Here is a 12,427-nt window from a genome sequence, read left to right on the forward strand (position 1 = left end):
TGTAAATACATTAGTTAGTATGTCTGTGAGTTTGTATTGGGTTGTTCTATTACTGTGTAAATAATATGTATTTGTCCTTACTGAACACAGAGGATGACATCAGTTCACATTTGAATTGTACAGTTATGCTATTTTCTTTGGAGTACTGAACGTCCAAACACAAGTGCGTGTGTGAGATTGACTGGAAGCGCTTCTTCTCTTGCTCACACATGGTGTCAGCTAGATGGTGGAGCTGTTCAAACTCTTTGAAAAGCCTGTGGGCCATGAAGGCATTAAGAGCCTCACCCAGGTGACCAATAGCGTTGTGCTAACCGAATGAGCTGTGCTTTTTACCTTTCGGACCATCTGGTCCCGCTGTTGGAGCAGCTTCCCCACCTTCTCCCCGGTGGGTTTCTGTCTGAAAGGAGGAGGCAAGACGAGGGGCTGATGAGTGAGGCCTCCAGGCCCTCCATCACTTCTCGCCACCAGGAAGGCACCAGCTGTCTGCACTCATTTGCATTCTCTCTTTCTCCGAGCCCCCGCCAGAAAAATAGCCACAAGTTTCCTGAGGTGATACAAGACACAGTTAGGCAGGATGCATCAGTGTGCATGTGTGTGTCTGCAGCTGGAGCAGGAAAGGTCATAGATCTTTATTACCATAATGGGTATTTTCTCTTGCCTTTATGGAACACAGTGCATTATATTAAAACTTGCTTGTTACACTTATCTGGATTTACATATATTGGGATATATCAAGTATCCCAGATATGTTATGTTATGCCTTGATAACGTTAAACACAAAGCAGACAAAAGTGGGGAAAGGGGTTGATTGAGATAGGGATAGAGGTCGAAGCTGGTAATGCATGCTGTTGGCTCTCAGTGTTGGACTCCCAGTGGGAACAGCTCCCTCTGCCTCTTGCTGCCCTCCTCTGTCTGTGTGGGTTAGCTTTTGACAGCTTGGCTGATTGATTTAGACTCTCTGAGTGAAGCCAGGCAGGGGCATGAGCCCACACACTGAGCTGTACCTGTCCACCCTGCCAGAACCCAGGGCTCCCGTCAGGACCAAGGGTCACTAAGGGAGGGCAGCAGCTGGCACCTTCCTCCAACATTCATTGTCATCATCTCAATTATTTGCCCCGTCAGATTGGCTGTCCTGGCCAGTTGACACGTCCTGACCACAGTAAATACCAGGATGTCATGAAATTACTAGAGAGAAAGATAGATGCATCCTACATTAGACAGATTCATCTTTATTCTGTCTGTGTCTCGTTTTTGGTTGATATGTTCTATAAACGTTGAACATAATTACAGGTTCTCAATCTGTCTGTGTTTTTAAATGTCAGCACATCCTGTCTATCAATACTGCCTTGTCATTCGGGTGGTTGATGAGTGCCCGAGGCACACACCTGCCAATACGACTTTTGAAGAGAGACACCTGTCTCTTTCTCATGCGCTACACAGAACAAATGCTTGTCGCCTCCTGTTCTGATTGGTATTCATCACTGCCGTTGAATTTCGTTCATCGTCTGAGATATAGAGATGTTTGGAGCTTAAAAAAACGTCCTTTTTCCACTTTGATGCAAAGTCCTAATGTTAAAAGCCTGAATAAAAATATCTGTAATATACACTATGATTGCCCGAGGCTGACAGAACATTAGAACCTGCTCATTATAACATGGGCTTTCAGGGAAAGTGTATTGGTGAAAAAGGTGATCATTAAATGGAATTCCTCATCCACAACTGCCACCAAATCATGAATTAGTCAAGGGAAAGACACAGGAGCTGAGGCCTTCTGCATTCAGTGTGGCAATTGAAACTGCCTGCTCCGATCTGCATGAGAAATGTAATTATGGAGTCACCCAAGTGAGCTGGGCTACACATCTGGCATAGCATCTGGCACTACCCTCATTGCAGCTCTCCTTCTATGTTCCAGACAATCCGAATAGGGCTCCTACAAGCACATTAAGCTTGCTATTTACTCAGTTCATGCTCTGCTTATGGAACAATGGAGACAATTTCCTATCTGTTCATTTTAATACAAATCGTTCGTGTCGAACGAGGGCCATTTCATGTAGTCGGTAGGGAACGATAAGATTAGATTGATATCAGAGGATTAAAAATTTAAATATTCTTTTTTACATAAATGTTCATGATGGTAAAAATAAAAGGATGTTGTTTTGGAGTTCATAGATTATATTATCGCATGTGCTGTGTATGAAATGGTTGTGCAACCTTTAAGACTACTGTAATTAAAGGGAGAATGTCATTTTCATCTTCAGGATAAAGCATCTTTCGGACGTTTTATTAGGTAGAGTGTGAGTGTGAGGCTCAACCCTGGCTCTCACAGCGTATTTGAATAATATCTCAGGATAACTGTGAGTTCCTAATTATTTCTTGTACACTGTATACTGTACAAATAAAATCCTGAATTCTGAATCTTGAGGATTTAGTTTGAGGATTTATCAGATAATTGTACAATATGCAGAATTTCCACCTGGGTCCTGGGTTAGATTCTCGGCTCAGGTTACTGTCTGTCACATGTTTTCCCTGTGTTAGTGTATCTTTCTGCAGAGTTCTCCGGTTTCCTCCCACTCACTGTCCAATAACACACACAGTGAAAAGTAAATGCATGTGTGTGTTTTCGGTGCCCTGTGACCAGTGTACAAGCTGGGGTAAACTCTCCCACCTTATGCCCAGGTACATTCTCTGAATCCCCTGAGACCATGACCACAATAAAGAAGTTACTAAAGATTAATAACATTAATAAATCATAATAATAAATAACATAATTCATCGGATTTCAATTATGTTCACTGACACCATTAATATAATAACAATAACAGCTCCTATTAAAATTGCAGTGGCTGCTGGGAAAAACCATTATACAGTGGAATTATTGAATTTTTTTAAGATCCTAAAAGTTATTTAGTTCATATTCCAGTAAATCTTTGAGTAATTTCAAGACAATAATTAAAAAAAAAAAACAGGACCCTATTTACTTTCAACAAAAACAAAGTACAGAAAATAGAAAACCTGTCTTATTCTCATATTACATACTCCCCAGTATCTGATATGATTAGAAAAGAACTTTTTATTGCAACAGAGACTTTTGGTGTGCTTTAATAAAAGATACGACTATGTAAGACTAGTTGAGCTTAGCCATTTGTAATTTTTGCATGCAGTCTGAGAGAGTGTGAGAGTTGCTAGTCCGGTCTGAGAGAGAAGATGGACAGAGCAGACAGACAGGTAGGAGGCAAGCCAGCTACTCTGACACATCCTGCTGTGACCCAGCAGTGAGCTCAGACAGCCCATCACTTCACTGTCAGCCCTCCGACCCACCTCTCTCCCCAGTGCTCAAGTCCGTTAGCTGGGTTTGGGAGTAGGAGGAGGAAGACCCCCCTCACTGACTGATCACTCTGACCAACAGCACTACACTGACCCACATGATCAGCACTTCTGACTTCTCATGAAGCCAGAAAGGGTGAGCTTTACTGCTGTGTGGCAGGAGCTATTCCTGGATTTTAAAATGCTACTCAAGTGCAAATTTCAAATTTGACATTCAGCCTAAAGGACTTTCTATAATAAATAGTTATGTTAAGATACAGTGTTATCATAATGTAAGAACATTTCAGCATGAAGCATAACAAAAAGACAGAAACACTACAATCGGTATACAATATACATCAACATTCATGTCTTCATTCTTTATAGAGCTGCTAATCGAATCTGTTGTGTAATCTTTACTTTCCAATAAAGTTCTAATATGTAATTTTGTATTTTTGGTGAATAATGACAGTCCAAATGACTAAACACCACATGTGGGTATTTTGTGTTAATGGAAGTTTGTTAGTCAGAAATAATTCATTATCTTTAGAATTAGGATTAAGTTCTTTTAAGCCATGAATAACATCTCATAAATGCTGTTGTCTATTTGGATTTTTAGGGAAGTGCTTCTACTAAGTGTTTCTAGTGTATCTTGGCAATCAGAAGGTATTTTCAGTCTACTATTTCCTTGACTGAGTTATTATGAATTAGTGTTAAATTGTGACATTATGATATAAAAATAAACTGAACACTTAAATGACATGGAAAAAATATAGTTCTGGCTTCTTCAGGTTAATGCATGGTTGTCCTTAACTAATGTCCCCTACATCTGACTATTACTCAATGTGATGTATCTTACCATGTATTGAGAAATCTGGCACATTTAGCAAAATTAGACTAGCACAAAAAGCCACCATGTTAAGCATAACACACTGACCAGTTTTTCTCCCATTTTAAGGAGTGCCCTGTGACTCATATGTCATTGGATTTCAGTCATCCAGGTAATTTGAAATATCTAGTATTATTACTCCCCTAATGACTCTACTATCCATATGACAATAAAAGGGATCTGATTTTAAAGCTATGCTAATCTTCAATATTTCTCGTACCTGTCTTCACTCATTAGAGCATTTTATCACTGCATATGGTCATCGGACTGTCGGAGGACCTCCTGCCGTCACTGCAGCAACTTTTCACCACACGCCTTGGCTTAAATCCACACTCAAGCTGCAGCCAAACCCAACACACGCTCTGTGAAGAACACACTGCAGGGCTCGACTGTGAGACTTATTTATATTGCTCCTGTCTAATGAGGACGTCGATGCAGAAGCAATGAGATGTTTTAAGAGATAATAAGGGGTCATTATAGAATGATGTAGAAACTCTGTGAAGTATTGTAGACTAAGTGAGAAGTACAGTGAGTAAACAGATATATAATGAGCTAACTGAGAAGAAGAGTGAATAAACTAAGTAGGGGCTTGCTGAGAAGTCCAGTCTCAGTACTGTGGAACCAAAGAGAAGTTTAGTGGATTAACTAAAGTGTATACTGGGCACACTAAGACATAACGTATACCAATCAGGAAGTGTACTGTTAACCAAGAAAATACAGCGGACTAACTGAAGTACAGTGAAGTCTAGTGGACTAACTGAAGTGTAGTGGACTAAGTGAGCAGTACAGTGGACTAACTGAGAACTGTAGTGGACTATGAAGTGCAGTGGACTAGCTGAAGTATATTGGACTAAGTGATAAGTGTATTGGACTAACTGAAGTATAGTGGACTATGTAAGAAGTGTAGTGGACTAAGTGAGAAGAATAGTGGACTAACTGAGAACTGTAGTGGACTATATAGTGTAGTGGACTATCTAAAGTATAGTGGACTAAGTGAGAAGTATAGTGGACTAAGATGTGCAGAGGACTAACTGAAGCATAGTGGACTAACTGAGAGGTATAGTGGACTACCTGAAGTGTAGTGGACTGACTAAAGTATAGTGGACTAAGAAGTGTAGTGGACTAACTGAAGTGTAGTGGACTATGTGAAAGGTGTAGTGGACTAACTGAAGTGTAGTGGACTAACTGAAGTGTAGTGGACTAACTGATGTGTAGTGGACTAACTGATGTGTAGTGGACTAACTGATGTGTAGTGGACTAACTGAAGTGTAGTGGACTAACTGATGTGTAGTGGACTAACTGATGTGTAGTGGACTAACTGAAGTGTAGTGGACTAACTGAAGTGTAGTGGACTATGTGAAAGGTGTAGTGGACTAACTGAAGTGTAGTGGACTAACTGATGTGTAGTGGACTAACTGATGTGTAGTGGACTAACTGATGTGTAGTGGACTAACTGAAGTGTAGTGGACTAACTGATGTGTAGTGGACTAACTGAAGTGGACTAACTGATGTGTAGTGGACTAACTGATGTGTAGTGGACTAACTGAAGTGTAGTGGACTAACTGAAGTGTAGTGGACTAACTGATGTGTAGTGGACTAACTGAAGTGTAGTGGACTAACTGAAGTGTAGTGGACTAACTGAAGTGTAGTGGACTAACTGATGTGTAGTGGACTAACTGAAGTGTAGTGGACTAACTGAAGTGTAGTGGACTAACTGAAGTGTAGTGGACTATGTAAAAAGTGTAGTGGACTAACTGAAGTGTAGTGGACTAACTGAAGTGTAGTGGACTAACTGAAGTGTAGTGGACTATGTAAAAAGTGTAGTGGACTAACTGAAGTGTAGTGGACTAACTGAAGTGTAGAGGACTATGTAAAAAGTGTAGTGGACTAACTGAAGTGTAGTGGACTAACTGATGTGTAGTGGACTAACTGAAGTGTAGTGGACTAACTGAAGTGTAGTGGACTAACTGAAGTGTAGTGGACTAACTGATGTGTAGTGGACTAACTGAAGTGTAGTGGACTAACTTAAGTGTAGTGGACTGTGAAAGGTGTAGTGGACTAACTGAAGTGTAGTGGACTAACTGAAGTGTAGTGGACTAACTGATGTGTAGTGGACTATGTAAAAAGTGTAGTGGACTAACTGAAGTGTAGTGGATTAACTGATGTGTAGTGGACTATGTAAAAAGTGTAGTGGACTAACTGATGTGTAGTGGACTATGTAAAAAGTGTAGTGGACTAACTGTAGTGGACTAACTGAAGTGTAGTGGACTATGTGAAAGGTGTAGTGGACTAACTGAAGTGTAGTGGACTAACTGAAGTGTAGTGGACTATGTGAAAGGTGTAGTGGACTAACTGAAGTGTAGTGGACTAACTGAAGTGTAGTGGACTATGTAAAAATTGTAGTGGACTAACTGAAGTGTAGTGGACTAACTGGTGTAGTGGACTATGTGAAAGGTGTAGTGGACTAACTGAAGTGTAGTGGACTAACTGAAGTGTAGTGGATTAACTGAAGTGTAGTGGACTAACTGAAGTGTAGTGGACTATATAAAAAGTGTAGTGGACTATGTAAAAAGTGTAGTGGACTATGTGAAAGGTGTAGTGGACTAACTGAAGTGTAGTGGACTAACTGAAGTGTAGTGGACTATGTAAAAAGTGTAGTGGACTAACTGAAGTGTAGTGGACTAACTGAAGTGTAGTGGATTAACTGATGTGTAGTGGACTAACTGAAGTGTAGTGGACTAACTGATGTGTAGTGGACTATGTAAAAAGTGTAGTGGACTAACTGTAGTACAGTTGATTAAAAGAGAAGATTAGTGGACTATAGTATAGTAGTGAGTATTGAGTAGTGATAAATCTGAAACTTTTTGTGCACTGTGTCCTGTAGTCTAAAATATAGTCCAGGTGGATGTGAGGTCTTATTTAAACCAGAGAAAAAAATCATTTATTCAGACTCAGCTTTATCCTGGTCAGGGCTGCAGTGAACACTGATGCTTTAGATGTCATGAATGTTCTCATGTGGAGCCTTTTGCTGAATAATGATTATGAATCATCTGAAAACGGCTCTTTCCCACAATCCCCTGCCCTTGTTTTCACTGATGTGGGTCTTGCATGGTTTATCAGACTTGGTATGAAGAGTGAGCTATCAGAATAAGTCACCGGGGCTTTTTTTTCTAATCGGCCTGATGGAAAGCGGCGTATCACTCTGATGGGAAAGCGGCATTTTTTAAGGAAGGAGTCAGCTGCGGCTTGAGTTATTGTGAAGTGATGGACTACCGTAGACGGAAAGCAATCAAAGAGATAGCTTGTGCATCTGCAAATTATCGCCTGCTTCTGCCACTGATTCATCAACAGGGATGATGGTGATGGTCGCCTGCAGGCTTCACGTAGATACACACCACATGGGTATACACACACACACACACAGAAAACGACACAACCCCCCACACACACACAACCACACACACAACCACACATACTACCATAACAGAACAAAGCACTCAAAATTATTTGTGGAAATTAAATCTCAGTAGCAGAGTCCTCACTTGGCCGACTTCGCCTTTCTCCCACTCAATGAAATTAAGGACATTTTTTGTTCAGTGCAAAAATGCATGGGGAAAGTGGCCTTGGTTCCAGGACGAGGAAAGATTGGACGCATGCAATAAGGTAGCTGCCTACTTGTGCTGCTGATGGACAGCTGTCAAGTCTACAATCACGACTTCAAAGCACTAAGTTCAAATTTAATTGAAGCAGATCTTCCATATGCTGAAATAAAAATAATTCACTGGAAGAACAGAGTTAATATAACATGCAAACATAATTATCCTTTATAAATGTGATTAGAATAATCCATCATTAGAATAATGATCATATATCTTTGGAAATAATAAAAAAAATCTAATCACAGGATATATAGTAAAATAGCACAGTTCAGCAACATGGGATATATTTTGTTTTATATAATGCCTTATATAATGAAAACAAAAAAACAACAACATGGTACACATTTTATTGAATTGATTTACTCCGCTAAACAATATTCCCAGCATCAGAGTACAGTCGTCCAACCTTGTCAAAGACGTGGCATGTTGTGAAGACCGTCTTGAATGGCTGGAAAAAAGAAGACGAAGAAGCCATTAGAGAGCTGTTTACCAAGAGATATACAGTAAATAATCTAATATCTAGTCAGATAAATAGTTAATCTATCTATCTATCTATCTATCTATCTATCTATCTATCTATCTATCTATCTATCTATCTATCTATCTATCTATTTCACAGTAAAGGTTTATTTTTTCTGCAAGTGCACATTAAATATTCTGCAAATGTCAAATGTTTAAATGTCATTAAAGAAAGTAGGATATTGAGTAATCAAGTCGTTTTTTGAAGGCTGTCTGGAGCCGAAGCAGCCAAAGTCTACAGATGTAGGTAATGCGGGTTGAAAGACAAATAGAGGTGACACCAAATCAAATCAAATCAAATCAAATTTTATTTGTCACATACACATACATACAGAGTACGACATGCACTGAAATGCTTTTTGCATCTGTCCGATATTCAAACATAAGGAATGCAATTTGGGATAAAAAATATAACCAAAAGGAGGTAGATAAATAAAAAAGTATAAACTATATAAAAAAAAAAAACTATATAAAATATGAAAATATAAGTAAAAAATAATGTATATACATATACATAAATGCGTATGGTTTTAAATGATTGTCCTTAAAGTGTCCATGTGCAGTATGGTGTGTATAAAGTGTATAAAGTCCAGAGTTAAAGTGTCAGTCCAGAGTTAAAGTGACAGTCCAGAGTTAAAGTGACAGTCCAGAGTTAAAGTGACAGTCCAGAGTTAAAGTGTCAGTCCAGAGTTAAAGTGACAGTCCAGAGTTAAAGTGTCAGTGCAAAAAAGGTGTGCAAAAAACAGTGAAGGGGAGCGGTCCAGTCCTAGATCCAGATCTAGATCCAGATCCTGGGTGTTTCCTGGTTTAAGATCCAAATGGCCTGCGGAAAGAAGCTTCACCTCATCCTCTCTGTGTTTGCTTTCAGGGAGCAGAAGCGTTTCCCTGAACGCAACAAAGAAAAGAGTCCATTGTTTGGATGGCTGAGATCTTTTACAATCTTCCTGGCCCTGGTCCGGCACTGCGTTCTGTAGATGTCCTGCAGGTCAGGGAGCTCGGTGTGGATGGTACGTTCAGCTGATTGCACCACCCTCTGGAGGGCTCGCCTGTCCTGCATGGTGCTGTTCCCGAACCAGGAAGTGATGACACCCGTCAGGACGCTCTCAGTGGTGCAGGTGTAGAAAGTTTTTAGCACCTGAGAGGGTAGTCTGAAGTCCCTTAAGCGTCTCAGATGGTACAGACGCTGCCGGGCCTTCTTCACCAGGGTGTTGATGTGACAGGACCAAGACAGGTCCTGTGTGATGTGAACACCCAGGTATCAGAAACTATCCACTCTCTCCACTGGAGTCCCGTTGATGTTTAGCGGTTGGTATGACCGCTTCTGCTTTGTGCTGAAGTTCACTATCAACTCCTTGGTCTTGCTGACGTTCATGAGAAGATTGTTCTCCTGGCACCATCTGAACGAGTTATTATTGCTGAACGAGTTATTATTGTTTACTCATTGTTATGTGCAATAATTATTTCAAAAAATGAATTTTTTTATTAGTTTTAGTAGAGAGTTCACTATGCATAAATACTTTGTTTTACTCTGTGCTCTAATATGGAGAAGTTGCTGCTGTAAGTAGCATGCCCTCTTCATCATAATCCTAATAGTTTATCCTGAGCTCAGTCAGCCTGTTAATGATGAATGCCAGAGCCACCACATACATCCTGACCTCTATTTTTGCAGCTCTGCAAAAAAAGTGTCAGGTATTTTTAGCTGGACTGGATTCAGCTTTTTACAAGTGTCCTAGTTGCCGCGTTCCTCTCCGTTTCACTAGACGAGCGTTAACGCTCGCAGACCCCCCCTAGAGGCAGAGGTGGTCCGAATCCATTCGGACACGGCTTGCCTGCTCGCTAGCGTTTGGGCTAAGCAATGAATGTGGAGAGTCAAGTTAGAAAAGCAGGAAAAAGAGCGAGGGAAGGGAGCTACTTTAATTATATATTTTGTTTAGAGTTAAAGGAAAAAAAAACGACGAAGGACAAACTAATGTCATAGACTGGGGCTTTGACGATTTCCCTTCTTGCAGGCATGCATGCGATTTGTCTGTCAGTCAGTGTCGGCCAGCGTGACAATCATCTTTGTGCCATGGCCTCGGGAAATGCTGCAGACTGCTGTCCTTGTAGACACCGTTTGCTCAGTTGTGACACTAATGACTACGAAGGAAACGCAAGTGGATGCTGTTGAAAATGCAATTTATTTACAGCCCTCAGAAGAGAAAAAAGGGAAACAAAAAAAAAATCGGTATATTTTTTTTTTTACTTTGTTTTGATTAAATCAGAGTAACATCTTGAATGAGGCATTATTACACAGAGCTAGTTACTGTTATGTGCCGACGTGTCAGCTTAAGGAAGAGGTGTAGACAAGGGGGCTGGTCTGAAAAGTCAGGAACCAATGTGAGTAAAGCTTCATAGTCTTCACTTTGTATTTGATATATACATAATCACACGCTCATATTCTACCCATTTACTCAGCTGTTTTCATGGGTTTTTTTTTTAGAGTTTGAATAACATACCGTAATCTCAATGGTTCCTGATTCCCAGAATTATTCATTACTCATCATAATTATTGTGATTTTTTTTAGATTATTATTGTGTACATTGGTTAATATTAAAACCCAACAACAGGGTACGACATGCCAGGAGACATCGGCATTATTGAAGCCACTTAACTACAGCTTCAATATGAACACTTTATTTTTCTCCCTCCTGCTGGAGCCATATTTATCACAGCATTTATTGCAACTTTACCCTAGATGCAGGCATTATAAAGAAACAAAAAGATTGAATAATTTACTTTGCCATTCTTTGGCATGGAGCTATTCTGTTTTTTTTTTCCTCTTCAAACCAATTAGTGGGCTAGCACTTGTAGTGCAGAATGTAGGTCAGAATCGAGTAATAAAAAAGTATTGACTTTTCTCTGAATGTAAGCAGTGTGAAAGGGGTGCCGCGGCCTTGTCGTACATGAAAAGAGCTCCATTAATTTCACTTATTTCAAGAACGGACCCTGTCAAGTCCTAATGCATCCAATGCACTTTCCTCAGTCCGACACGCTGACATCTCGTCGGCCTGCAGCCGAAACGAGTTTACATTATGTTCGCTAGCCAGAAGCTGATGGTGTAATTCCCTGCTGAAAAGGCAGAGGACTCTTTCATACGCCGCTGCCTTTTGTTCCCTCTGAAGCTGCTTCAGCTCTTAACACTGTGACGTTTGACATAGCAAATGAGTGTTTAGTCTAGTTGATTTTGAGACACTGAGAAAACAATTAGGACACATCAAGCACATGTGCTAGCTTGGGTTAAGTGAGTGTAGAGAAACTGAATATAACAAAGACACTGTGTAATAAAATGAAGGTATCGTGTCTGAAAACTTTAAAACCATGATATATTAAAATGGCTTTGCTCATTTCATTTATTACTAGTTAACTAAGAGACAGACAGACAGACAGACAGATAGATAGATAGATAGATAGATAGATAGATAGATAGATAGATAGATAGATAGATGGTAAATATAATTTAGTTATAATAATAATATTAATAATAATAATAATAATCATCATAATAATGTTATTTTATTTTTTAAATATTTTATTATTAGTGGTAGTTGAAGCTTCTCTGTAGCAATTAAAAAAAAATAAATAAAAAATATGAACTTTCTTATTCAAAAGTAAATTAATTAAATAACAGCCCACAGATGTTCATGGATGTTTTCGTTCACACTGTCTGAATACAGATGTGTTTAGCATTGTGTCATCTGACAGGAATGTTCTTAAAAATATAAAAGAGTTTTCAAAAATTTTTATTTTTGACTTTTTATGGGTTTATAAGCATCTGATCTAGGAAAACTATGAACCGTTATTCTGAAAAAATAATTATGTACTTTCTGCTTTATTTCTATAAATACGTTTATGTTACAGAACAGAAGAGTGTAAGATAATTGTATTAACACACTTTAAAAAAAAAGTAAATAAAAAGGTGTAAAAACAACAACAAAAAACCTCAAAATCTGATTTTGGACCTTTTCATGCCGCAAATATGAAATTTATTTGAACTCAGATGGAAAACAAAAGTACATT

At 39.3% G+C, this 12,427-nt stretch overlaps 1 protein-coding gene across 1 annotated transcript in view; it reads right to left on the bottom strand.

The window, feature by feature from the left end:
- Nucleotides 1-8,194: 8,194 nt before the first annotated feature.
- The window catches only part of spata17 (spermatogenesis associated 17), a 31,547-nt gene continuing 27,314 nt past the window's right edge, over nucleotides 8,195-12,427 (bottom strand). The window contains exon 10 of the mRNA XM_060879481.1: nucleotides 8,195-8,299. Within this exon, the coding sequence (XP_060735464.1) occupies nucleotides 8,219-8,299 (81 nt within the window). The 3' untranslated portion in view covers nucleotides 8,195-8,218. The remainder of the gene's footprint in view (nucleotides 8,300-12,427) is intronic.

Source organism: Tachysurus vachellii, chromosome 10, assembly GCF_030014155.1.
Source record: "Tachysurus vachellii isolate PV-2020 chromosome 10, HZAU_Pvac_v1, whole genome shotgun sequence".
NCBI classification, from domain to species: Eukaryota; Metazoa; Chordata; class Actinopteri; order Siluriformes; family Bagridae; genus Tachysurus; species Tachysurus vachellii.